Below are 27187 nucleotides of genomic sequence, written 5' to 3'. Positions count from 1 at the left end.
CCACAGCCCCCCAAACTGTTTAAGACATACAGTAATGGAGTTCAGTGTTTAAGACATACAGTAATGGAGTTCAGTTAAGCTACAGAATTAGTATTTCAGATAGCTTTCTGGATTATATAATTTTGTTTCACCTTGGATTATATCATGATTGCCCCTTGTCTTTTTCTCCTTACCTAAAACTAGGTGGGGAAATTGCAGTCCATGGTTTGGATCCAGCCTATCCAGGATTATTATCCAGTATATTTCTTAAAATACAATCTCATTCATGTCCTCTCCAAATTAAAATAGCAATTTACATCACTTTCCAGAGGGAACCATTGTCAACGTATCTGTAAACATTCTCCTAGTCACCTTTTCATATTATAGATGTAGATGATGTAGATCTAGTTATGCTTAGGCACACATAAAGTTTATGTAAATAGGCTTATACTGTATATCCTATTTTATACTTTCCTTTTTACCACTAAACAACCCTACCTCAAATTTTAATACCAGTATTACCTCCAAATGCTTTGATTTAGTCCTAAGGAATCAGTCTGAAACAATCAGTGTCTCATTTTATTGTGCATATCAAAGGCGGCATTAGAAAAAATGATACAAGTTTACCTCACATCATTTTTATAAGAGGGACAAAATCCCAAGCAAAGCTTTTTAAAGTTAATTGAATCCTGCCCGGCCGGGCGTGGCTCAGTGGTTGAGCGTCGACCTGGGATCCAGGCGATCGGGGTTCGATTCCCGGTCAGGGCACATGCCCGGGTTGCGGCTCGATCAATGACTCTCTCATCATTGATGTTTCTGTCTCTCTCTCTCTCCCTCTTCTTTCCTCTCTCTGAAATCAATGAAGATACATTAAAAATAAATTAATTAGAATTAATTGAACCCTATTTTAACACAAATCCTCTTGTAGTTCTTAAGATAATACTGGCTCACTACAGTTTTGAGGTAACAAACCAAAAGCCTCTCCAGTCTGGGAGGAAAAGCTGCCCTTGGACACCTCCACAATGGGCTGGTAACAGTGGGTTAAAAGGTGGCAAGGATTAGTCATGTAAGTGTAACCAGTCATAAGCTGAATAACCCACTTACACAACTCCTGTAATTAATTCAGACACACTCAGCAGCTCTGATTTCTCCATAAGCACCCCCACCTCAGACCAGTACGTAAGCGTGCGCTCAGCCAGTGCAGCCTGCTCGCGCTGCCTTATCGACGCCATGGATACAGCTGGTAGGCGTGAAGCGGGTACGTCCATGCCAGCTGGCACGCGGTTCAGCTAACTGAGAGTTTGAAAAGTCAGCAAGCTCGATTAACATTTTCATAAATGTATTTATTTCTGAAAAACATTTTTAGTAACGACTTAGTTTTTAAAAAATACATATTGATCTGAAGGGAAAACTCAATCTGTTAAGTAGGTGATACTGAGGAAAGTCTGAAATAATGGGTTCGCTTCCTGTTTCCACAAGTCTGACCTGTTTATTTACTACTGATGCACAGAACCTGGGACTCCGCTGTTGAAGCCAACGCTGGGGTTTCTGGGAGGTAGGGTAATCATGAAAAAGGAACCACTTCCATTCTGTGTATAAAAGACTGCCTTGCATACTGAATGAACCCCAGAAGCACTTCCACTCAGAGTCAAATGCCCAGGTACAGCCCTTGCAGAAGGAGACAGGTGAGTGTCTCGTCTCCCTCCAGTCAGAGCTGGTGAAATGACACTGCTGTCACAAACAGCAAAGACAATGGTGTATGACTTCAGTAGCATTTAGTACCCGGAGGAAGACTGCTGTACAGAAAAACATACAAATCTGCAGATCAAAGCGAAAAGCAATGACGTACTGTTGCTTACGCAGATGTACTGAATTCAGTGCCCACAGACTCTTTATTCCATGGGAGTGGGTCCTACAATAGTTTAAGGGCCCACCCCCGCCCCCAGATGTCAAAGTGAAATGAAACTCAGCGCATTCTAAATGACTGCTGTACCTCACTTAAATTGTCTATAACTAAGAATGATCAACTGTGATGGCACAAAGAGCCTGTGAACTGTAAACATACCAAGTCGGACAAGCCCATGCCTTAAGAGAACCTGCCCTGAGCTTAGCTTCTGGTCAGAGATCAGACGGCTGCACCAGTCGCCCACGCATGAGTCCCATCTTGATGTCACAGCGCATTCTTAGGCCAGGTGTGTGCTCACCAACCTATACAGGGGTCTGGGCAATCCCGCAGGTAAGTTTCAAATTGACCTTTGGTAACGTCCATCAAGGTTGTGAATACAGTCAGCTGAAAGAAAAGTTAGTTTTATTTTAAGGATGTTTTAAATCCTAAGATGTCCTGATTTATACTATCGTTTCTTGTGGAACTGCTTTATGAAGTTAATATTGAATATATAATATTACATTATATATAAGTAAATACATAAGACAAATGTTATATAAAGATCCAGATAATAAATAAGTTAACAATAAAAACAACTGACTTCAACAGACTATTACTCCAGGTTGTGAATGTGAATAGGCTTGGGAGAGAACCTTTGGTTCTTTACACGGTCTCCTTCCTGAGCGCACACCGCTCCACCAGCAATGCTGAGGCTGACTTGGCCGTCAGTGTGCAGTCTGTCGTCCTGCAAAGCCTAACGCTTACTACAGAGTGTGACCTGCTTAGCTTTAGCTGTCGTTGTCCTTAAAGCGCCCAGTGGGGGGCTCGGCATGCAGACTGCGAGGCACAGAATCTGTAAGTAACCACTGAGCGCTCATGAAGATGCGCGGGCAGGGTCAGCGGGCTTAAGGAAGGCTTCCTGCGAGCAGGAGGAATCGGCTCTGGCAGAGGTCATGGAGATGCCGGTTTTAGGGAGGGTTAGGGGAAGGGGCCAAAGGAGAGAACAAATGGGAAAATCTGTGTGTATATCCAGAGTGCACAAGGGGGGGCTTTTGGGTACACAGAAGTCAGGCCAAAATGCTACACTTAATACTATGCCATGTCAGTAAAACCGGAAACAATACTCTGACCAAACTGACATCTAAGCCACAGTGGTCAGTTTCTTTGTCACATGCCAACAGTGACTTAGTCACACACAAACATTTTGAAAAATCAGTCTTAAGCTGAACATGCCTTGGGATTCTAGCTCTGATTTCTCCAGGATGACAGAGAAAGATAAAACATAGGACCAAATTCTTTCCCTAAAAGCAAATGCATATATATATATACATTTTTTTTTTTTAAATACCTTGTTGAGGACAGGTTTCGTTGACAGGACATCATATATGGTTGGTAATGAGATATTCTAAAACACAAAAACAGTTTGTTCAGTACATTAAATACGGACGTTAACAGCCTTATCCACACAAATGGGTCATCAGAAACCAAGACGCTGTTCAGTCGGCCCCTCTGCACCCCCCCTGAATTTCCCTTGGGGTCACTAATGTACCCCTTTTCTTTGAGTCTTCCTCCCCCTTTCATTCTTGCCTGCCTGTCATTCACCTTCACCAAGCAGTGTCCAGAATTAGAACGAGAAGGGGAAATACAGCAAAATTTTGCTCTTTAAAAACAAAAAATGTCAGTGGAGACTGTCCATTGATACTGGATAACATGAGGTTTATAAATTCTATAAAAGCAAAAGAAAAATGCCAGAACTAATACAGTCTTTAATGGTCACCACTTGTTTCTACATCGGACACTGTGAGTGTTACTTACCTCTTGGGTTGTCTGGTTTAGACACATCTTTGTAGCTGATCTTCGATCATCGAGGAAGAAGGGATGTTTCCAACGGTCATAATTAGTTTCTACCACATACCATCTATCCTGCTCGAGGTCGAGTCTGGACACAAAAAGAGATTCCTCTCAGGCTTCATGCCTTAAACCTGTACATACGTGAGTCTGTGCTTTTGTTTTCGCTTTGCTCTAACAAATGTACTTACTCATAGACATCCAAAGATTTCTTTCTGTCTCGTGTAATCACACAGCCCTCCCCAGACTTGTTGCCTCCCAGGATAAAGTATGCTGGGGCCAGTATCTTCGTTTTGATCAATATATTCCTGGCTTCTTCATAACTACGTAAAAACATTTTTAAAAAGGAAACATTTTTAGTTGACTTAGAATGGAAATTTTTTAACTACAGAAACTAGGTGAAAACAAATATCTGAGGAACATGTTTTTTAAAAGAGGATGATGACAGTGGCCCAGGGAGAAACCACCTCCACCTCGTATGTGGTAAAACACTGATCTGAGTGACCCCTCTGGTCCGAACAAACAGCCTCAAGAGAGCATCTTCCACCCTTCCTGTCTCTGCCTTTCACTCAACAACAGAACAAGGAGAAGCAGTATTAATTACCATATATAGGACTTAGGGAATAGAGAGTAAACCTTGAAAGTTAGGACTATTAATAAATGAAGTGGGTTTTCAAGGACAGTTGCTAAATCTTACTCCCTGGGAAGCGTTAAAAATAGAATTGATGCCCAGCTATTCTAGGTCATTTTGATGTAGTGCTGGCTAAAGGCAGGTTTGCTATTACAGGATTCCTGCATCAGCACAGAATATAACTTCTAGGTTAACAGGTATAATTTAAATGAATATTTATTATATAATTTTTATTTTGTGTATAGGTCCCTTCATAGCGGCACTATCACTAGAACTTTTAAAATCAATTCATTTCCTTCTTTTAAAACACATCACACACACAAATGAATTCCACATGAGGTGCACCTAAGAAATTCTGAAATAATTCTTCAATAGAAGGTAAGCTGGAAAATATTTTAATATTTTAATATGAGTCATTTAAAATAAATACAATGCACTAAAAGAATCGTACACCATGATCAAGTGGAACTTACTGGATGTAGGGATGGTTCAACAACCACAAGTCAACCAATGTGATACACCATGTTAACAGAATGAAAGATAAAAATCATATGATAATCTCAAAAGATGCAGAAAAAGCATCTGACAAAATTCAACATATTTATGATGATAACTCTTCACAATATGGGTACAGAGGGAATGCACCTCAACATAATAAAGGCCATATATGACAAGATCACAGCTAACACATTCAGTGGTGAAAAGCTGAATGCTTTTCCTCCAGGAACAAGGCAAAAATGCCCACTTTTAACCATTTTTATTCAATATAGTATTGGCAGTGCTAGCCAGAGCAATTACGAAGGAAAAAAATAAAAGGCATCCAAATAAGAAAGGAGTAAGTAAAACTGTTGCTATTTGCAGATGACATATTATATATAGAAAATACTAAAGACTTCACACAAAAAAACTGTTAGAACTAATAAATTCAGTAAAGTTGCAGGATAAAATCAAAGTATGAAAATCAGTAGCTATGTGCTAATAATGAACTATCAGAAAGAGAAATAAAGGAAACTCCCATTTACAACTGCATCAAAAAGAATAAAATACCAAGGAACAAATTTAACCCCAGAGGTGAAAGAACTGTACACTGAAAACTATAAGGCAGGGGTGAGGAACCTTTTTTCTGTTGAGGGCATTTGGATATTTGTAACATCATTCTTGGGCCATACAAAATTATCAGCTTAAAAATTAGCTATGACAGCACAGTTTACAATAGCTAAGATCTGGAAACAGCCCAAGTGCCCATCAGTAGCTGAGTGGATAAAAAAGCTGTGGGACAGTTACACCATGGAATACTATGCAGCTGTAAAGAAGAATAATCTCGTACCCTTTGGGACAGTATGGATGGGCCTGGAGAATATTGCGCTAAGTGAAATAAGCCAGGCAGAGAAAGACAAATATCACGTGATCTCGCTTATACGTGGAATCTAAAGAACTTAATAAACTGATGAACAATAGATTCAATGACATGGAAGCATAGATGAGACTGAGAAATGTCAGAGGGATGGAGGAGGGCGGGTGGGAGGAGGGGGAGAGAGTAACCAAAGAATTTATATGCATATATGCACAACCCAAGGACACGGACAATGGTGGGGAGAGGGACTGGGGAGAGGGAAGGGACGGGGTAGAATGGGTCATTGGGGAGAAAAAGGGACATCCGTAATACTTTAAACAAAAATAAGATTTTAAAAAAATAAAATAAAAAATTAGCTATGAAAAAAGCTCCTAGATGTACTGAATTTTGAGTCCCACCTGTGGTTGCCTTGGCAGGGCCAGACCAAATGATACGGCCCGAGGGCCAGATGTTACCACCTGTGCTATAAAGACATTGATGAAAGAAATGGAAGACATAAGTAACTGGAAAGGTATTCCATGCTCATGGATTGGGAGATCAATACCGTTAAAATGTCCATACTACCCAAAGCAATCTACAGATTCAATGAAATCCCTGTCAAAATTCCAAAGGCATGTTTCACAGGAGGAAAACAAAACAATCTTAAAATTACATGGATAGCAAATAAATAGCAAATGCAATCTTGAGAAAGAACAAAGCTGGAGACATCACACTTCCTGATTTCAAACTCTATCACTAAGCTATAGTAGTCAAAACAGTACGGTACTGACATAAAACAACATAGCTCAATGGAACAGAATACAGAGCTCCAAAATAAACCCATGCATATATAATCAGTTAATTTACAACAAAGGAGCCAAGAATACCAGATGGGGAAAGGACAGTCTCTTCAATAAATGATGCTGGGAAAACGACAGCCACATGCAAAAGAATAAAAGTAGACCATCTCACACCGTAAATAAAAACCAACTCAAAATGGATTCAAGACAAACGTAAGATCTGAACCATAAAATTCCTGAAAGAAAACAAAAGTGGTAAGTTCTTCGACAGAGGTCTCGGCTATAATTTTTTTTGGATTTGGCACCAAAAATTAAAGATAACAAAAGCAAAAATAAACAACTGGGACTATAACAAACTAAAAAACTTCACAGTAAATAAAACAAGAAAATGAAAAGGAAACCTACTAAATGGGAGTACATATTTGCAAATCATGTATCTAATAAGGGGTTACATCCAAAATATATGAAGAACTCATGCAATTCAATAGCAAAAAACCCCCAAACAATCCTATTAAAAAATGGTCAGAGATTCAAACGAGACATTTTTCCAAAGAAGACAAGTAGATGGCCACCAGGTAGGTGAAAAATGTTTAACGTCACTAATCAGGGAAATGCAAATCAAAACTACAATAAAATACCACCTCATACCTGTTAGAATGGCTTTTATAAAAAAACAAAAAAACACACACACAAGAAATAACAAGTGCTGGTGAGGGTGTGGAGAAAAGGGAACCCTGTGCATTGTTGGGGGGAATGTAAATTGGTGCAGCCACTATGAAGGTTCCTCAAAAAACTAAAGAACTATGTGATCCAGCAATTCCACTTCTAGGAGTATTTAGCGGAAGGAAACAAAAACACTAATTCAAAAAGATAGATGCACCCCATGTTCACTGCAGCGTTATTTACAACAGCCAAAAAACATGGAAACAAATTCAGTGTCCACAGATGGGGGAATAGGTAAAGAAGATGCGTGTATATACGCACAATGGAATATTATTCAGCCATAAAAAAGGAAACCTTGCCATCTGCAACAATATGGATGGACCTTGAGGGCATTATGCTAAATGAAATAAATCAGACCGTGAAAGACAAATACCATATGATCTCACTTATATGTGGCATATAAAAAACAACCCAAACTCATAGATACAAAGAACAGATTAGTGGTTGCCAGAGGTAGCTGGGGGATGGGGGTGGTGTTGGTGAAAGGGGTCAAAAGGGAGAAACATGGAGTTATGAGTCCTGGGGAACTAAAGTACAGCATGGTTACTATAGTTAATAATACTGTACTGTATATTTGAAAGTTGCTAAAAGTAAATCTTTAAAAGTTCTCACAAGGAAAAAAAATTTTGTAACTGGTGATGGACATTAACTGGGTTTATTGTGACCATTTTGCGACACATACATATATCCAAACATTTTGTATACCTTAAGCTTTGTATATCTTTGATTCACATAACTTATATCAAAAATAATTTTAAAATAAAATAAAAAATAAAGCAAACAGATTACCTTGTGCTATTTTCCAGAACTGATCTAGTGATAAATCCTATCCACATGGCATCTTTCTTTCCCAAGATCCACTCTATGACACCTGGAAGAGATCAAGCACAGTGTCACAGGACCTGGGAGAGGTGAGAGTATTGACCAGAATGCACCGTCCAGCTCTCCTCTGAAAACATCTACGAAATTTCCCTTTCATTTAACAACGGCCTACTCACCCATGTAACCGCCATTTGTGCTGAAACGCTCATTCAGCGTAAGACTAAACAGCCCCTGAGAGAGAGACAGAGGAGTGAAGTGAGAAACACAGACCATCCTGTTCGAGGCCCTCGCTGTACTTCACATGGTACATCGAGGCCTGGACGGGGTCATGGGGCAGGCCAAGGTCAATCCAAACCATGCTAATACCACCTCCTATTACCAGAGCTTTTTCGGAAGTTCAAAGAATTTCCACACCTAGTGTGCAAGATAAGTAGGTAGGATATTTTTGGCCTCACTTTTCTAAAACGCTGCAGGGCAGAGAACTAATGCCGAAGGTGCCGAGAGGCACACCTGGGACCAAGTTCCAGCCTGATGTTCCCAGCCCTCGGCACCCGGCCGCATGCTTTACCCCAGGACGGGCTCGGAAACCTTCATGCCTTCGGCCCTGCCCTACCCTGCGAGCTCGCAGCTACGGGGGGCAGAAGTGCAAAGGGAAGAGGGGCTTCCGACACTTTAGGTCCCCATTTCCTTAGGCTCCAGCCTCCACGAGTGACAGCGGACGGGCGCTACCTGGCCGGCCCTGTAACGGGAGAGTCCTTACTGGTTTGAAGCCCGTTAACATGCCCACGTAGCCCGCAAAGCTCGCAGCCTGGAAGACAGTTTTATTGTTTCTTTTGAAGTCCAAATTCACTGTCAAAGGTTTCAGCTCCTCGGTTACGACCCAGGAGTTGTTATTTATGTTCCACCTACAAGAGAGAAATGTAGTGACATGTAAGAACAATGATGATGATGACGCCAGGCGTTAACACTAGGTACTCGAATCCTTACCGACCAATCCTAACGGGAATTTTGCGTCAGAAGGGAGGGGGTTCGGGGGACAGGGTGAAAAAGCTGAAGAAGGGATTAGGCAAAAAAAACCACAACTCACAGACACAGACAGGAGTGTGGTGCCTGCCGGAGGGAAGGGGGGTCGGGGGCGGGCCGAAGAGGGTGAAGGGGGGATAAACGGCGATGGAAGGAGACCTGACTTGGGGTGGCGCCCACACAGGCAGTGCACAGACGATGCATCACAGAACCGTACGCCTGAAACCTACCTACTTCTGTTAGCCAATGTCACCCCAATAAATTCAATAGGAAAACGGGACTTTGCAGTATGGGTGGTCTTATCCCCACTGGCCACACGACAAGACAGGCTCAAAAGTTAAGTACTTCTCCCAGCATGACAGCCGATAAAGAGCAACCTCCAGGTTCAAACTTAGGTCTCTAGTTACAAAGCCCTGTTACATTTTTTTTCAGAAAGTCAAGAAGCCGTGAAAGAGAACGCTGTTCTTCCTTCTAAGCAGTGCACTGGACACGCGTCGGGGGCCTTCTAGCACGCTCCAGGTTTCCGTTCACTCACTGACGGATCGCAAATAATAGCCGGAGTGTGCCCGTCTGGTCTCACAACTAAGAAGTCCGCTCTTCACTTCCGGGCACACTTTGGGTGTGACTTGGGACTTTTCATCAACGTAATACAATCTACTCTTCCTAAGGACCAACACACACCATTTTCTTTACTTACCCAAGAAATATTCCGAAATCCATGTTTCGCCCATGTATTAAATGGCCTAATTGAAAGTAAGCAAAAGAGACATGTAGGAGCAGTTATGATAGTACAACTGACCTTAAATCAAAGCTGGACGCCTAATTTTGGCTAACTGGTATTCACAACTGTTAAATCCAACAATAAGCACTAAGCAGCATCCTGATACCGTTAAGTCTTAAGATCAAACCGTTGTCCCTGTCACGTCAGCCAGATCCCCCCAAACCCCCAAGAACACAGGGTTCCAGGTAAGAAAAGAATATGAGGAAAGGGTCAGTGGTCATTCTCCGGTCCACTCTGACACGGTCCTACCCGGACACAGCTATTTTAGCCTCACTAATGTGACTCGCAAACATGCTTCAGGCATTGTCACCTACAGCTGGACGCCTCAAGGGTTATACCAAAGTACGGGTGAAAAAGAGCGAATCAGGGTAAATCGCCCTGTGCCTTGTACTCTGGGGTCTCCCAGGAACAACACGGGAAAAGTGAGGGCGGTCTTCACGGGGTCCCTTGGCTGAGAAACGAGGGAGACGTGTCCTGGGCTTCGAGGGAAGGCTGGGCCCATTATGCTTATGAAGCTAATGAAGCAGCCCGTGAGCACTTATGTCCAGTCACGAAGAGGGTCCGAGCGACGGAGGGCGGGCCAGCGCGTTCACAGTCCCGAAACCCCTCCCGGATGTTTCGCAGCCCCGAATTATTCGGTAGGCATTACAGCGGTCTTAAAGTACGGATACGTTTCAATTCACTTTTAAAAAATTTACCAAGATCCATACACTGTACACAACATACACGGAATGTGCACAGCAAGCCCGGATTTTACAAGTTCCAATTCCATTCACTTGGAAGATCTCCTTTCCCCTGTACTCTGCGGCGCCCACCCTCCCTCAGCACACTCACCTTTCTTGTCCTCTGCTATTATTGAAGTACAAATGGTGAAAAATTCATAGAAAATGTTGAATGAAATAATCTCTCCTATGAGAAAAGATGGGAATTTTTTTGGTTAATAAACAGAGCCACGACATTATCAGAAAATTCTTTTTTAAGAAAGGGTTCAGCTGTCATCAATGTGTGAGTTTTTGCTTTGGCATGTACAAGAATGTTCGTAACTGTTTATTCTTAACCAACCCAAATCTGCGAACGACCCAAATATCCTATTCATGCAAAAAGTGCAAGAAACCAGGCACAGCAGTTCGTACTGTTTGGTTCTATTTATAAGCAGTTCCAGGGGCAAAACCAATCGAGGGTGAAGGCAGAAGAGCTGTGGCCTGGGGACGCGGTATTGTCTATTGTGCAGGAGGGGGTGTGACGGGGCATTCTGGATGGCTGGAATTTTCTGTATGGTGATCTGAGTGGCAATTACATGCATCTAAGTGTTTTTATTTTTTCAAAAATATATCTTTTCTGATTTCAGAGAGAGGAAGAGAGAGGGAGAGAGAGAGAAACATCAATGATGAGAGAGTCATTGATCGGCTGCCTCCTGCACGCCCCCTGCTGGGGATGGAGCCCGCAACCCGGGCATGTGCCCTGACCGGGAATCGAACCCGCGATCTCCTGGATCCTGGGTCGATGCTCAACCGCTGAGCCACGCCAGCCGAGTACATCTAAGTATTTTTAAAATTCCCCTGAGCTGTATACTTAAGACCTGTGTGCTTTACCATATGTATACCATACCTCAAAAAAAAAAAAAATTCAAGTGCTTTATTAAACTTTTTAAAAGCTGAGAAATGAGCTTTACCTAAAGGTATGCCAGTGATATCTGCAATCCCCTTCATCTCTTCCTCATACGGGCCGGGGAAGTTGCCCAGCAGACCAGGCTGAAAACCAAACAGATTAACAGTCACTCAACCAAAAGAGCTGCTTTGAGATTTGGTTCTTTCACATATATTTGTTCTAGATTCTGCTGCCACAATAGGTGACCTTATTTTTAAAGGCCTTTTCCGTCACGTGTTCCTATAAGATCGATGGAACGCTCGCTATGACTTGCTCTCTGTACCTTTGAGCTCAGCTGTTCTCAGGTACTGTGCAGAAGCCTGTGATTCTCCGATTGCTTGTATTTCACCCTCTATCTCATCTAGCGGGTGGTTGAACTGGAACAGTTAGTTCCACCTGGATGATCTTCTATGACCCACGACACAGGAGCATCACAAGCAGCGCTCATATCTCTACTCAAACCCACCCGTCAGCCAATGGCATCCCACCCTCATCGCCGTTTCCTTCCCACGCTAGCCGTTCACCAACACTCCCGGCATGGTGAACATCCCACCTTGGGCCAAGATGCTTCATGCATTCAGCTGGCAAACAACGGACACGTGAGCAAATTCGACGGTGGACATCAATGCAACCTTCTGCACTGATGCAACCACTTTTATCCTCAATGCAACCACTCGCCACCTGCCCCCCACAACAAAACGTTATCCAGTCCCGAATGTCATTAGGTTAAAACACCTGCCCAGAGCCTTGGTGCCCACCCCCATCCTGCGCACCCTGCAGGCCAGTGAGGGCCCCAGAGCAGTCTGAAGGAGGGTGAAGAGAGTGTCTCGGGGGTCCCAGGGGCCAGGCCCTAGATTTTCCACTGGCTCTACCTAAATAAAAAAAAAGGGGGGCTGAGAAATAGTCTTGCTGCAGGACCAGGAGGAAGGTGAAATGGTTTGGTGAACATGCAGCCACAAGAAATACACAACCAAAGTGAGCTTCAATGATCGCAGCTACTGAGGGCTCCGTAAAGCACAGGCTGGCTGGAAAAAGCCCTGGGTGTCCTGGGAGACTCAGGCAAGGCACCGAAGAAAAATCCCCAAATTTTCAGGAATGAACCTGTAAGCCCAAGTGTATGTAAGGGGAAGGAAACACCATACTCCCAGTGAAATACGTATATTTTGCCCACTGCTCTGTAAGACTGTCAAGACTTTTAAAAAAGCATTAAAGAGCAGTTAGTGGCCAAAATTCGCCATGCTACTTCAGGTCCTGTTGCTCTAACGGTACCAAGCCCCAGAACGTCCGGTCCCTCTGAAGTTTTGATAATTGTCTAGAATAAAAGCAAACGTGTCCAAGCTCCTTAAATTATGCCTTTAAATAAATACCAGAGCCTTTCCTGAACTGCGGGTGTGTGTTTAAAAATTGATTGTAGGAAATATTTCTTACCAACTTTTGATCCACTATCTGCATAATTTTTCCACTTGGAACAAAGGCATTTACTACGTCCCTCAAGGAATTCACGATAATCCTCAGCTGAAAAGTAAATTAATTAGTTAATTAATGAATAAGAAACATAAAGAAGTATTGACATTTAAGATTGATATTGGTATAATGAAAACAGATACATAGGCCACTTATTTGTATGTAGCTAAATAAAACAGGGTGATATTTGAAAACATTTTCAATTCATGTATAAACACAATACATCTTTAACATGGCATCTGATTAGCTCCGCGGACGAGGGCCGATGATACAGAGACGGAGACAGAGGGAGGGCGGGGAAAGGCAAGAAGGTCCTCGTCCGCTCCCATCACTTACGGTAAGCGGGAGAAAAGTGCCCCGAGCTCATTCTTAAAATACCTGGTGTGTAATTTCACCAAGTGTTCATTTACAAGGGCCTTGTATTCAGTAAAGGCAGAGACAGGAGAGTTAAGAATCGCGGCGTACCGACGGCGCCTTGTCGGCGATCAGCTCGTGCCACCTCTTGTAGGGCGGCAGGTCCAGGTTGATGGTGTACCACGGGACGGGGCCCCGGTAGCTGCAACGAGAGGGGCGCCGTCTTGGAATGTTAAAAGCAGTTTTTGATATGTGCCTCTAACATATCCATTGCTTTTTCGGAGAGAGCGGAGGGAAGGGGAGAGAGAGAGAGAGAAACACGGGTGTGAAAGAGACACATCGACTGGCTGCCTCCCGCACTCGCCCCAACCCAGGTCCGTGCCCTTGACAGAGAATCAGACTCAAGACCCTTCGGTGCAGAGGCCGACGCTCTGACCACTGAGCAAGGCCGGCCAGGGCAAGACTACATTCCTGGTAACAATGTAGAAGTTAGCGCTGGACCCAAAATTTGCAAAAGCCCACTTCCCGGGGCTTCTGTCCGACGCTGTCCATAATCGTAAGGAGCTTCAGAAATCCTGGAACAGAGCTACACGTTCCGGACAGCAGCGTGAACGCGGGATAAGTAGCCTGAGCCTCGCTGCTAGAAAATACCCGCCCCCTTTTCCCTCCTGAATCTCTGCAGAGGCTTAGTCTAAGCTTGGGAACCCCTCGGTCTCCCCGTCACACGTCCTCTTAGGCGGTCTGACACTGACGCGGTCATTGCTGGCTTCGGCAGGGTCGCCTTTTAGGACCCCAGGGGGGCCACCTGAGCTCGCCTCCCGTGACTGGCTTCCGGGGCCGTCGCTGCTCACGCAGCCCCTTGCTGTTCCTGCTGGGCTGCAGTCTCCCATCCGTCTGTGGTAAATCCGGGCCCCGGCGCCGGGGTCACACGCCCCCAACTCCCTGCTCACAGCTTCACACGCAGCAGCCTTCGCACCCTTCCCTTATCGATGGGCCTGGGCCATAGTGCTTTGCGTCGCTATGGAAACGTTATCATCTGGCACTTGCTACCACACTGAAACGGCCTCGAAGGCGTACCATTCAGTGTCTTATCAGCCTAAAACTCTGCCTAAAAACAGCCAGCGTCTGTCCCATTATTGCTCTGCTCCAGAGAGGCATCGGGTGTCCTCAGCGTACGCAACAGTGTTCCCGGGACGTTAAATTAACATGTGACCCAGGCTTGTCACGGCAGCAACGGCGGGTTAGTTCCTCAAAGTCACGAGCGGCGGTCCCATTTATACTTCCACTGTCATGAACAAATACTTGATTCTGTCACTAATGCTGCTGAGCTCGGGGCCTGGGTATAGGCTTAAGGTTTTAGGGAACTTAACCAGCAGCCACTGATGGTGTGATGCAGATAGAAAAGGAGAGCACGCTTGATTTGGAAACATACGTTTAAACAAAATCACAATGACTGCGTTTTGTTCTGTTCAAAATCCCATTTCCTTAGTAGCTGACAGCTATAGTAAATAGCACAATACTTAACTCCTAGAAAAAAGCTTTATAATTTCATTATTTCACATGCATAATTCTGCACCACGATTCAACAAAATAATTATTTTCATCCTATTACAGGCAGGTGCTTCTCAGCTCCTCCCTCCTGGCCGGCCTGCACCCGTATCTCCGTGTCCAACAGCAGTGAGACGTCGGGGGCCCCCTCGAGCCACGCACCTCGGTGGCACTGTGATAAGACAGGTGCTCGACCTATGAACTCCGGTCAGCTGCTCCTCCCTCCACAGCACCCAGTAAAATCCAAACCATGCCCCTAACCTGCCCGAAGCTCTGGATTCTTTTTCAGCCCAGAGTCTCGGGCAGGCTCAAGAATTCCAAAGAAATGCAGAGGAAACAAATTCCTACAGCAGACGGTTCCACCGAGTGGGGACGGGAGACCCCAGAAACCTCTCTACAATAAGCCCTCCGTTAATCAGAATTCTTTGAAAAAACTGTTAATCTGATTAACAAAATCATTTTCATAATTAAAGGTTAGCCATAATCCCGTATTTTACTTCTCAGTAAACATTTTTCTAAAATATCTCAGTAACGAACATCTACACCTCGACTTCCTAGAGCAGCGAGTGTCAACCCTTCTCACCTCGTGGCACACGTAAGCTACTTACTAATATTCTGTGGCACACCAAAAGATGTGTCTTTTGTTGATTTGACAAAAAATTGGTATAATTTTGATTTACAAAAATAAAAATAATAGTAATTACCTACCCTTTTTGCTCTAAATTGACCTTTAAAAAAATCAGGTGCCTATACTTGTAAATAAGGATTTCTGGTATCAAGAATTAACCAATCAGATGCAACCTTATTATGGGACGTGACTGATAAGATGAAACTCTATTACATGACCTACATATTTATGGTTCAAGACAGGGCATTCATACCGGACAGCTATTGTGTTGGCTTTTGTCATTTTTTTATTTGACCACCTGAGGGAAAAGAGGTCAGTGCCTCTGACTAGGTAGCCAGGTACTGCATGTTTTAAACATTCTTGCGGCACACTGGTTGGAAATTGCTGGGACGGCCGGGTGTGGCTCGGTGGTTGAGCACTGATCTAGGATCCAGGAGGTCAGGGTTCGATTCCCGGTCAGGGCACATGCCTGGGTTGTGGGCTCGATCCCCAGCAGGAGGCGTGCAGGAGGCAGCCGATCAATGGCTCTCATCATTGATGTTTCTATCTCTCCCTCTCCCTTCCTCTCTCTGAAATCAATAAAGATATATTTTTTTAAAAAAGAAGAAAGAAAAGAAAATCTCTGGCGTAGAGAAATAAATAGTATCTGCCTTATGAGGATTACATGAAATATGCAAATACTTAGCATCAGTGTTCAGTTGATGGTTAATTACCGTAAAATATTTTCCCACTTTACTACAAACAATAAACATGAAGTTATTTCTGAGATTTAGCATCGGCTATGCCCAGGCATCATAATCAATATTAAGCATTGGCAGAACCCACCTGGCGCCCCGGGTGGTTTGGAAACTAGTCCAAGTGACACACACTCATCCGTACAAATAACAGAGCAGATGCTAAGCACCAGTGAGCAGCAGAAAAGAAATGCTAATGGGGTTCAGAGGGATTCAGGGGTGCTCTGGCTGTCAGTCCCTTGACCTCCAGCACTGAAATGGCTGGTCAGGCTGGATAGACGGGTGTTTCCTTCCTCCCTCACAGCGGCCCACTCAGATCTCCAGAATCCAGGCACTTGGTTGAAAAGGATGACCTGGAAGGCGTGGGCGGGTGTGCTGTCACTCAAAGGCACTTCCCTCTGGATCTTAAGACCCACGTATAGTTCAGAGAAGAGAAGGGTCAGAGCGGAGCTGAGGGTTCCTGAGTCGGGACCTGGCTAGCGAGGTAGGGAGGAATCCAGCAGAAATACCAGGGCAAAAATATTAACATTATGTAGGTGTTTAAACATAAGCATAAATAAATTTATTTGTATATGTGTGTAGGCACATGTACACACACACACACACACTCACACACTCGGCAATCTGGAACCAGTTAAAAGCAAGGAAGGTTTGCCGGGCAATCAATTCATAGACACGTATAAGGTGCGCATAAATGGGAATAGGAAAAAAGGCCTCGGACGTGAAAAATACTCATTAAATGTTCAATGAGCTGGGGCAGTGAGACCAGCCAAGGGACGGGCACAACCAACAAGGCACTGAGGACTGCCAGGCTGTCAGCGACGGCAGCAAGGGGGACCCGGAGAGAGCCAACCCTGAGCGGGCTGGGCGCGCGCCGTGTCCAGAGTAACAGCCGCTGATCCCTTCTAAATTACTTCCTGCCAACACTGGCCTCTTCCGACAGAAAGGAGAGTAAATCAGAAGAATTTAGTTTAGTACAGTTTCATCGTATATCTGGACCAGAGGCTATTTAGGATACGTAATTTAGACACGTGCAATACAAAATGTATAATTAGAGACCTACAAAACTGGAAAAGCCATCTTGATACTACCGGTTAGAGCTGTACTCTGCCTTCTCCTACCCCCAGCAGGAGGCTCCCATCCGGCAGAAAGAGCGGGGCAAACAAGATCGCCCGCCTGACACCGCTCCTCTTTCCCACCCTGGTGCCCTCCGGGCCGGTGAGCTGGCCTTCGGTCTTTCTCACAGACGCAAGTAGCCACAAGCATCTGAAAACGCCGTCCATATACCTGGACTGAAAATATTTAAAATACACTAAAACATGACAATGGCCCTTCTCTTATGATTTCCGATCCTGTTTTTTCCTTGATAAATTTGATTATGGTGCCAGGGTTTATTTCTTGAATGTTTCACATATAAGACCCCACACTTTTTTGTGCCAATATAATCTGGTAGTTTAGACTCAGGCACCACAGAAAAGCCCAGGTCAGCTCTGCATTTGTCAGGAAGGGTAAAATGCGTAGCGGTAGATAGAAGAATTTAGTGGGAATTCTTCCCCCTGTGACTTTGATAGGCTGGAAATGAGCATTTTAATCATAAGGTATTTTCTTATTTGTCCAGGGTCTTAGTCAGCTGCATAATACACAAACCTAAGAAAAAGAAATCTTTGTCTTTCTTACGATCAAGGACATGACTTACATTTTCATTCACTGCCATTATTTTTATGGGATCATTACGTAGGGAAATGTGAGTTTTGATCATCTGATATTTACTCACGTTGGTCCAGAAGGAGGGTAGGTTGATTTTCTGCAGTCTTCTGTCCACTAAAAAACAAAGAAAATTTAAAGTTTCAGAAAATAACAAATGAAGTAGGCAACAGGCAAAACCAGTTAAAGCTCGTGAAGGCAAATTCAAGTATGGTCTGCCCTTTTAGAGCATTTCAACACTTCTTAAAAGTCTTGTCCTCTGACAAAAACTTCTGAAATCTCGAACGTGAGTGCACTTTCGGCCTCAGTTTGATTTGCACTGGTGCCAGGTGTGGTGATCTGGCTTTTACATTGCAAATATAGTGAGTAAAGAGGAGTGTAAGTAGATGGATCTGTACGTCAAATAGGTTGATTTATCACTAATTACTTGACAGGAGGTGCTGTTACTTGAATTTATGAGCCAACTCTATTGCAATAGAGATCTGCGTCCCAAACCAGATTTTCAGGGCACACTGTCCAGGGCCCTTCGTAATCTGGTCATAATTTACCATCCAGCCTCTCTCCCTGCCACGCCCCATTACATGCAGCCACGTGGCGGGCGAGCACGTCCTGCTACGATCTCTCGCCCTTCCATATGCGCACATGCTGTTCCCTCTGCCCGGAATGCCTATTCTCCACTGCGTGAACTTCTGGCTGTAATTTCCAAGATCCAGTTCAAATGCTGCTTTTGTGTGTGTGTGACATCTCCATCTACTTTCCATGTGAAAAGTCACCCCGTCTACACGCCCAAAGCCTTTGCGCACCTTTCCATTACCATATCTTGGCATTGCATTATAATTATGACTGTGTCTCTCTTCACGGCCAAACTCTGCTCCTGGAGGTGGGGGTGGCTCTGAACACTGAGGCGAAGGACGCGTGAGACTTACAGAAGAGTGTTCAGGCTACGTAGAAAAGAGAATCAGCCCTGAACATAAAAGGAACGAAAAAGTCCACATGGGTTCATGATTCCCTTATTACTAGTTCAAGATAGCAAGCACGTTTATCTTTCCTCTGGAGACCCAATATTATAAAAGTGAAATAATTTTTTTTCCCACTGCTTTTTCAGCGAGAGTGGAAGGAAGGGAGAGAGAGAGAAATGCCGATGAGAGAGACACAGCGACCGGCTGCCTCCCACATGCGCCCTGACTGAGGCCGGGGACCGAGCCTGCAACCGCGGTACATGCCCTTGGCCTGAATCGAACCTGAGACCCTTCAGTCTGCAGGCCAACGCTCTAACCACGGAGCAGACTGGCTAGAGCAAAAGCAAAATAATGTTTAAAAAGAAGAGAGAGGTAGAGTAGGGATGGAAACCACGAGAACTGCAATTTGAGCTCAGAAACTGTATCTGCAGCAAATTTGTGTGAGAATGAAACTCTTACATTTTGTTTTAACTTTTAATAATATAGGAAGTGCAGAAAGTAGCTTGACATCACTAGTGATTCTAACTTCACTACAGTATAACTTTCTCATATAAGTGCTACTTTGCTTTGTAATGTTAGGTAGATTTTTATTAAGAAACAGTATTAAGTATCAAATTGTCAAAAACTACTTCAATCATTAGAATTTAAATTCTATTTCTAAATTATTACAATATAAAAGTATTAGACATTAAATATCAATTTGATAATCCAGTATCAATTTAGCAAAAGCTAATTTCCAAAGCCATTCAATGTTTAATAATAGTGGTTGAAGGACGTGTCTCTTGTTTAGAAAACTTTCAGTCTCAGCCCTGAGCTTAAAAATCACTGTGAAACTTCAGTGCTGCTACCTAACTGTTGTGTGGCAGGGAAGTCAGCACCTGTTTCTTACGCTGTTGGGAGCGGGTGACGTGTCTGGACATGGTCCACGCAGCCTGAGGCTCTGGAGCCAAGGACTCAACCCTCCCCAAAAGTTCCCACTAGAAGCCGAGATAAAGATGGTTACCAAGGTCTGAGCTCATGCAGGTGGCAGAGCGTTTGCTCTGAAAGAGCGTTCAGACGGCCTTGTGGGGATGTGGGGAGGGGTGCTACTCAGCAAAATCAACAGTGCCTGTAGATATCGAGCTGGGAAAATAAACTCGGGGCTGGCAGCAGGCACGAGGCGCAGCCCTCCCGACCCCATCTTTTTTGTGTCTGGCTTTTCTTCATCCTCACCCCTTCCTCAGGACCGTTCGACTCCGCCGGCGGCTCCAGCATTACGCAAATTCACAGAAATGAGGATGGTGAGGTCTACGCGGGCAAAAGAAGTTCACGGCTGACAGTACTCGTTCAGTCACACACAACAGATTCAAGCGTTTTCCATAAAGTGTTTGCCAACAGATAATACAATAGCCACAACCTTTAAACACCATTTTTACAAGTTTTATACATTTATCCAACTAAGCCTTTTTCTGCTTCACACACATTTCCACTGTCAACTGTTACACATCACAGCAGACTCCGCTTTGGGTCTTACCGAATGACTAAGTTCTCAGTTTCTTTGAAAACACCCTTGCCTGTAGTTGTTTCACAGACTATTCACAGAGACTAACCCCTTAGTCTCAAACTTGGCATTGACGCTCTAATAAGTACCAATAACTAGGAACTTCAAGAGTCAAGGAAAACAGCTGGGAAACGTGTGCCCTGTTCTTCAATTGATACTGACGATGCTGCCAAAGTCCTGGGCAACTGTTCTCATCTAAAGGCTAATAGCGTGGAACAAAATTTCTCAGGACACACCTCCTACACTGCGGTAACCAGATGCAACTGAAGTCGCCACGGGTGAACGGCTTTCCTTGCTGGGCTAACCAATGAGCTACGTGGCGACGGACTTCGGTTGCAGCCTCATTTTACTATTTAAAATCTATAAGTAAATTCTGCTGTGATGACATACTCTAAAGTTTCTTATTTTTCTGATCACTTTTTTCCCCTGTGAGTTGGGAATATTGTGAAGACTGTTTTTGTAATGTCACATGCACTGGAATTTTTCATCACAACTCCAGCGTCACTGCATAGTAGCCACAAGGGCCTGTCATCTAACTCAGTAACAAGATAACCCATTCTCCACTTAGCCTCAAGAGAACAACATTCACTTCTTGTTTTGATAGGATAGATTTGCTCCGGTAATTTTTTGTTAACGATTAAAATAATAAGGCATATTATACAGGTGGCACTTAAAATGCTGTTAACTGCCAGACTGTCATTTGAAGTGCCCCGAGCGGCAGTGAAAAGCTAAAGCAGCCACAGGCATAGGCCAACAAACAGGTGTGGCGTGTTCCCAATCAACGCTGGGACATGGACGCTGACATGTGACTTCCGTGCAAGTTTCACATGTCACAAAGTGTTAATCTTCTTTTGATCCCCCAATTTTAAAAAAAAATCTAAAACCTGCCTTTAGCTCACAGGCCTTCGAAGAACGTCTGGCAGGCGGGGCCTGGCCCGCGGGCTGTAACTTGCCAACCACTGTTCTGGGGTACCCGCGCCCGCACAGACCGCCCTGGGTCTTGCTAGACCATCTACTCAGTTTCTTCAGAGGAAAACCCTTTAGGTGCTGCGCATGTGTAGAACGGGAGCGAGAGGGACAGAGGTTGTGTGGTTAGTTTTTTGCCGACCAACAATGCCGCCTGCGGAGGTGGGGCTGCGGGGGGGGGGGGTGAGGTGTTTTGTTTACTGGCCCCTCGTTTACCGCTCCTTTCATCTTCATCTGTTATTCTTACTCTCCAGAATAACAGAATGTAAGAGCAAAAGAAAAACAACCAGAAACTACAGGGAGAAACTGTAGTATTAGAAAAGTATGGTTCTAATAAAAAGAAAACAGTCCCAACTAGAACAGGAGTTACAGGTTTAAAGAAGAATGGAGAAAATCAGAACCAAGAGGGTAAGTCGGAAGCTGAAAAAATACAGGATCTAGTGATAGCAGCACAGGTTCAGTTCCTCCGCCGTTGAGAAAAAAGGCGAGAAAGCAATTAGGAACCCCAAGGACAATAATCTGTGTGAGAAAGGCATGATATAAATATGAAGCGAGCTAAGCTGGAATTAATATGAGTATTTGGTAGAGGATACATCTGAATATTCTTTCAGTGCCAATAGCATCTTGGCTTGAGAATTTCAGCAAAGGAAATGTAATCACAGTGCACTGAGCAATGACCAATATTTAGAAATCTTACGTTATCAATGTTTACTAAGCAAGAGTAAAAAAGTATGTAGAAGGGAAGAAAGGGAGACAAAAGGTACAGGGGTGAAGGATGTCTCCGTGTACCACTGCAGACAACCCTCTGATTACCCCCCGAATGCCCAGGGAAAGAAGGTCCACGCGCCCAGGCCACCGGTCACCTACAGGATGCCCATCGCGGCCCAGCCCAGGGGCTAAGAATGCAGGGCCGATTCTTCTCGAGAACGTACTTTTCACTGTAAGAGCTCAGCTTCCGTCTTCTCTGGAACGCCCGGGGTATCTCCTCTACGGTTTGCAAACCCTAAGACCTATGAATAAGTCTTTATCATTTATTTCTAGCTAAAGCCTCCAGACTCTGAGTTACTTTGACACAAGTTACCGGGAACTTTAGGGTCATGTTCTGGGGGCAAAGCGGGCTCCATGCGTGATGAGCAGGTCACATGGCTGGTGAGAGAGCTGGTGCCCAGAGCCCCAGCCCCAGCCTCCCCTGCTCCCTCATAGCTCCCCACAGAGGTGCAACGGAAGCAATGCCTCAATTCCATTCCAGATACGGAGCAACCCGCACTTCCTCAAGGGCTGTGACCATCTCAGCCAGTAAATGCAATGGAATGATGTTCATCTCTCTCAAATAATTGTATTTGCATGACCTGGGTTCCAAAGCCAGTATCCAAATCAAACTACACGGCTTATCTCTTATGAGATACCGTGGGGGAAGTAAAAAGTGCTCTGTCAAGTCTTGGGAGAGAATTCAACCTGCCTCAGGGGTAAGAGAGTAATCTAGCCATCACATATGTGGGAGTCCAAGGTCAATAAGATATTTTACTATGATAATTCTGGCAGCAAAAGATAAACATGAAATTATAATAGACATGAACTCTGCCTAGAACCTGGCTGTAAGAATAAGTGGTAAAAAGGTCATTCTAAACAGGTTGGATTTGGGGGTAGAGTCTCCGGGGGTGAAGACAGCTTCCAAACCTATGTACAGGCTTAAAGGGAATTACGATGAGCTCATTTGTTATTTAAAGTTTCTCACTGTCTCTGAACTTAACGACACAACCTTATCAAGGTAAGCACAAGTCTGAATAGATGAGAGGGAAAGATTATAGATGGGTTAGGGATGTGACGTAGTCGACTAGGTATAACTGGGCTATTCCGTCACAAGGGAAAAAACACAACCCACTTAGAATCTCATCGGTCTCTCACGTGCCCTCCGAAGGCAGAGGACTTGCTGAAAATCTGTGTAAAATGTTGTTTGTTTTTTTGTTAAACCTTACTCAAGGATATTTTTTCCACTGACTTTTTTCTTTAGAGAGAGTGGAAGGGAGGGAGGGAAGGAGGGAAGAAGGGAGGGAGAGGGAGAGAGAGGGGGAGAGGGAAAGAGAAGGGGGGGGGGACATCCCCAACCAGGGCAGGGAGTGAACCTGCAACCCAGGTACATGCCCTTGACCGGGAATCGAACCCGAGACCCTTTGGTGTGCAGGCCAATGCTCTAACCACTAAGCATGCTGCCAGGGCTCTGTGAAGCATTTTGTAAACACTTTCTGGGTCAGTGAATTCTCTAATTATTCTTGTGATTCCATGGGTTCTCTGTTTTTCTTTTTTGCTCAATCCCTCCACCCCCAGCACCCCCTCCTCACCAGAGCTGCCTGCCTGCTCTGTTTCTACTTTGTCAGTTGATTTTGTTCATTAGAGTCCACATGTGAGGGAGATCATAGGGCACTTCTCTTTCTCTGCCTGGCTTATGTCGCTCGGCACAGTGCTCTCCAGGCCCGTCCAGGCTGTGGCAAAGGGTAACATTTCCTTGCTTTTTATGGCCCAGTAGTGTTCGCTGGTGCGAACGCCCCGCAGCTGTTTCACCCACTCACCTGCTGACGGGCACCTGGGCTGCTTCCAGACCTTGGCTACTGTAAACTGCACTGCAATGAACATGGGGTGCATATAGTCTTTCCAATTAGTGTTTCGGGTTCCTTTGGATAAAGTCCCAGAAGTGGAATTGCTGGGTCACAGGCAGCTCCCTTTCGGATTTCCTGAGGAAGCTCCACAGGGGCTGCACCAGCCTGCACGCCCCCAGCAGCGCGCGGGCTCCCTCTCCCCACGCCCTGGCCAGCACTGGCTGCTTTACTGATGACAGCCATTGCCACACGCCCGGTCGCCCGGGCACCTCAGCCCGTTAGGCCTCCCTTTAATCTCTGTCTCCTCCACCTACTCCGTGTTCACCTGCTCCAATGGCTTCAGGTAAAATGCCTGACTCCCAATCTCTCTCCGGAGCTCCAGTCCCAAAGGCCTGCTGGGCATCTCGGTGCCACAGGAACCTCGGCGTAACGGGAATGACAGTGACCTTCACTCTCCCAGCCCCGTGTTCCCGGGGGTGATGCGGCCCCCGCCCAGCTGAGCGCCTGAGAAAGGTGGCTGCCCCCCACCTCCTCCTGTTCTCTAGCACCGTCCCCTTCCCTCCTTCCCCACCGGCACCCCCTTCCTGCAAGTCACCCCGTTTCCCCCCTGGGCTCACATCCCCCTGCTCCCTTTTAGCCCAAAATGATCTGTTTAAAGTGAAAACGTTTTCTTGTCGTATCTTGTTTAAAATTATCCAGTGGCTTCCTGCTGCTTTTAGGGTAGATTCCAAAATCCTTAACAAGGCCTAAGAGCCTGATGACTCTGTCTCCCTCTCCCTCTCCCCCTCCAGACGTTTCTGCGCTGCTCAGGCTCGTTACCACCATCTCTTAATCTGTCTCCCAAAACAATCAATAGCAAAGAATGACTCAGGAAGACCTTAAGATATGCTATATTCTGAAAAGCCTCAAACACAGGAAGAAACAACGCCCACAGACATTTCAAGACAAATGATTTTTTGTTCATAAGTTAAAGAGGGGCCTCATTATTGACATTTATCAGAAGGAGCTTTGAAGTATCTTTTGTTCCTATGTGGCTACAAACTATCACATAAAATGATTCCAAATGAAAAACTGCTTACTCTTGTCAGAGACTGAGGACACTGAACTTCTGTGAGGTTCCAAAGAGCCTTTCAGCCGATGCCCCAGAACTTTCCAGATCAGTAAAACAATTAAGAGGGGCCCGGCACACGGGAGTCCACATTTTAATTCTCCCAAGAGGAGATACTAAAGCCCCCACACATCAAAGAAAGAACACGTTAGCAACAAAAAAATTGGAAGGCCATAAAATCAGAATAAAAGCTAACACTCTGACTTAAAAATTTTAGTTTTATGCCCTCACTTTTCTCATTTCATTGAAACTTATGAGAGCAGCTGCCCAAACAGACGCCCGAAGCTGGACTAGATTTTGACAACCACTGCGCCAGGGAAGAACATTAGACTCATGGAGACTGTTGGTTCTTCTTGTTTGAAAAACGGCCTTTAAAATACTTTTGCTTGATAAAGTATTGGGAAATAAAAATTTTAAAAAGCAGCGCCAGACACCTGCAACTTCTCTGAGGTTCACAACTAGACCTCAATCGGATGACAGGCTCGTCTGACACTCACGGCCAGGCCACTGCTGTTCTCCCAGTGGGTACGACCAATGGCACAGAACGCCTTCCTCAGATAAGCTCAGGCTGAGACCGGATAAACCCAGACTAAGCAAGGCCGCTCGTGATTCTGTCCCGGCACAGACGAAAACAAGGGAACTATGCAACCCACAAAATACCAAACACCCCCCGCTCTTGCTACACCAATGACTGTTTCCTCTTTACCCAATCAGGGAATTGCCCCGCTTGCTAAAAGCATTCAATGTATAGCAAACCCTCGATTCCTCGGGCGTCCCTTCACATCGCAGGCCAAACTCCCAGTTATGGAGCAGGTTTTTCCCAAAGCCCGTGACTGAGAGGCATGTTCCCACGGTGGGGCTCCCTCACCACAGGGCGTCATCCTTTGTTCAGCCACGGGCGCTTTCCTGGAGGGGTTTGGCTACGGTGCACACATGGTGTCAGAGCAGTAACTCCTTCCAACGTCCCCAACTCCAACCACTTCAAAGCAAGCCAATTCCCTCTCCGCACGGCAGCCCTAATTTCACCTTTCCTACGCCCTGCCAATCCTTGTTCCCGTGGACACGCTGCGCATTCTCCTGGTAACAAAACCGCTGTCCGTGCCACTCTGTATTCCGCTTTTACTTGCATAACATGGTAACTTTTACCGGCTGAGTAATATTCCGTGGTTTTATTCATGAAGCACTTCTCCTTGGAGAAACGGAGTGAAAGAGCGCCCGCCGCTCTGCCAGCGCCCTGTCTGAGCTACTGGCCAGGCCCATTGCCCTCGGTCTCGGGTCAGGTCCTGCTTATCGATCAGCTGGGGGAAAAGCGCCGTCTTGTTGCCTTTCGAGGGGAGCTGGGCAAGCGCAGGGCCCGGGCCCCGGAGGCTGAGCGCAGACCCGCTCCGGGCACGGGCGCCCGGCCCCCGCCGCTCATCCCCGCCGGGGGCCTCCTCCGGGCACGGCGCCCGGCCCCTGCCGCCCAGGCCGGGTCCCCGCCGCCTCCCCGCGGGGCCAGGGCCGCGGGACCCGCGCCGCACGGCCGGGGAGGCGCGGGGGCCACGCGGGGCCCGCCCGGGGCGCTCGCACCCGCGGCGGGCACCGGGCCCCGCGAGGGCCGGAGTCGTCCCCCGAGCTCGGCTGCTTCTCGGCGGCTCCGGGCGCGCGCCCCGGAAAGGCCCCGGCCCCGCGGCGCCCGGGCACCCCGCGGTGGGGTTCGCCCGCCCCCCGCGCGGGGAACGGGCCCCGGGAAGGACGCGGCGCCCCCGCCCCCCGCCCTCCCGGCTCACCCACCGGCGGCGCGTGCTGCGCCAGGGCGCAGGTGACGGCCACGGCCAGGAGGGCCCAGGGCAGGCGACTCGCGGCCCGCATCGCTCCGCCGCCGACGCCGCTCCCCGACGCCCGCCGCGGGCCCGACGGCTCCCCCAGGCCCCGGCAGGCCGCGCCCCCCACGTGACCGCGCCGGACCGCACCACGCGCGCGGGGCGGGGCGCCGGCCGCGGGCACCCGCGCGGGCGGGACGGCGGGGGCGCCTCGGGGTCGCGGGGGCGGGCGGCGGGAGCAGGCGGCCTCCGGTACGGGGGGGGGGACCCTCAGGGTGCGTGGGGGCCCCGCGCCCGCGCCAGGACCGTGCGAG

At 46.2% G+C, this 27187-nt stretch overlaps 1 protein-coding gene across 1 annotated transcript; it reads right to left on the bottom strand.

Annotated features, from left to right (window-relative positions):
* Positions 1 to 545: 545 nt before the first annotated feature.
* Positions 546 to 26950, bottom strand: ASAH1 (N-acylsphingosine amidohydrolase 1). The gene is made up of 14 exons (XM_087814116.1): positions 26845 to 26950; positions 17975 to 18021; positions 13402 to 13492; positions 12901 to 12987; positions 11498 to 11576; positions 10660 to 10734; positions 9742 to 9787; positions 8782 to 8926; positions 8198 to 8252; positions 7989 to 8070; positions 3904 to 4035; positions 3680 to 3803; positions 3213 to 3269; positions 546 to 2269 (listed from the first exon to the last, which is right to left on the bottom strand). Exons 1-14 carry the CDS (start codon positions 26920 to 26922, stop codon positions 2180 to 2182), a joined length of 1188 nt encoding a protein of 395 aa, XP_087670242.1. The 5' UTR covers positions 26923 to 26950; the 3' UTR covers positions 546 to 2179.
* Positions 26951 to 27187: the final 237 nt, after the last annotated feature.

Source organism: Miniopterus natalensis, chromosome 2 (genome assembly GCF_054644295.1).
Source record: "Miniopterus natalensis isolate mMinNat1 chromosome 2, mMinNat1.hap1, whole genome shotgun sequence".
Lineage (NCBI taxonomy): Eukaryota > Metazoa > Chordata > Mammalia > Chiroptera > Miniopteridae > Miniopterus > Miniopterus natalensis.
Note: the sequence above shows the minus strand (reverse complement) of the source record. Positions and strands in the feature narration are given on the sequence as shown.

Bases quoted from the DNA above. Each gene is read 5' to 3' on its own strand.
- ASAH1 (XM_087814116.1), bottom strand. From the start codon at position 26,922: ATGCGGGCCGCGAGTCGCCTGCCCTGGGCCCTCCTGGCCGTGGCCGTC. The intron at 10,735-11,497 runs GTAAAGCTCATT...CTTTTCTCATAG, and splicing joins TATCACTGGCATACCTTTAG to GAGAGATTATTTCATTCAAC. The intron at 8,927-9,741 runs GTAAGTAAAGAA...TCTCTCTTGTAG, and splicing joins GATTTCGGAATATTTCTTGG to GTGGAACATAAATAACAACT.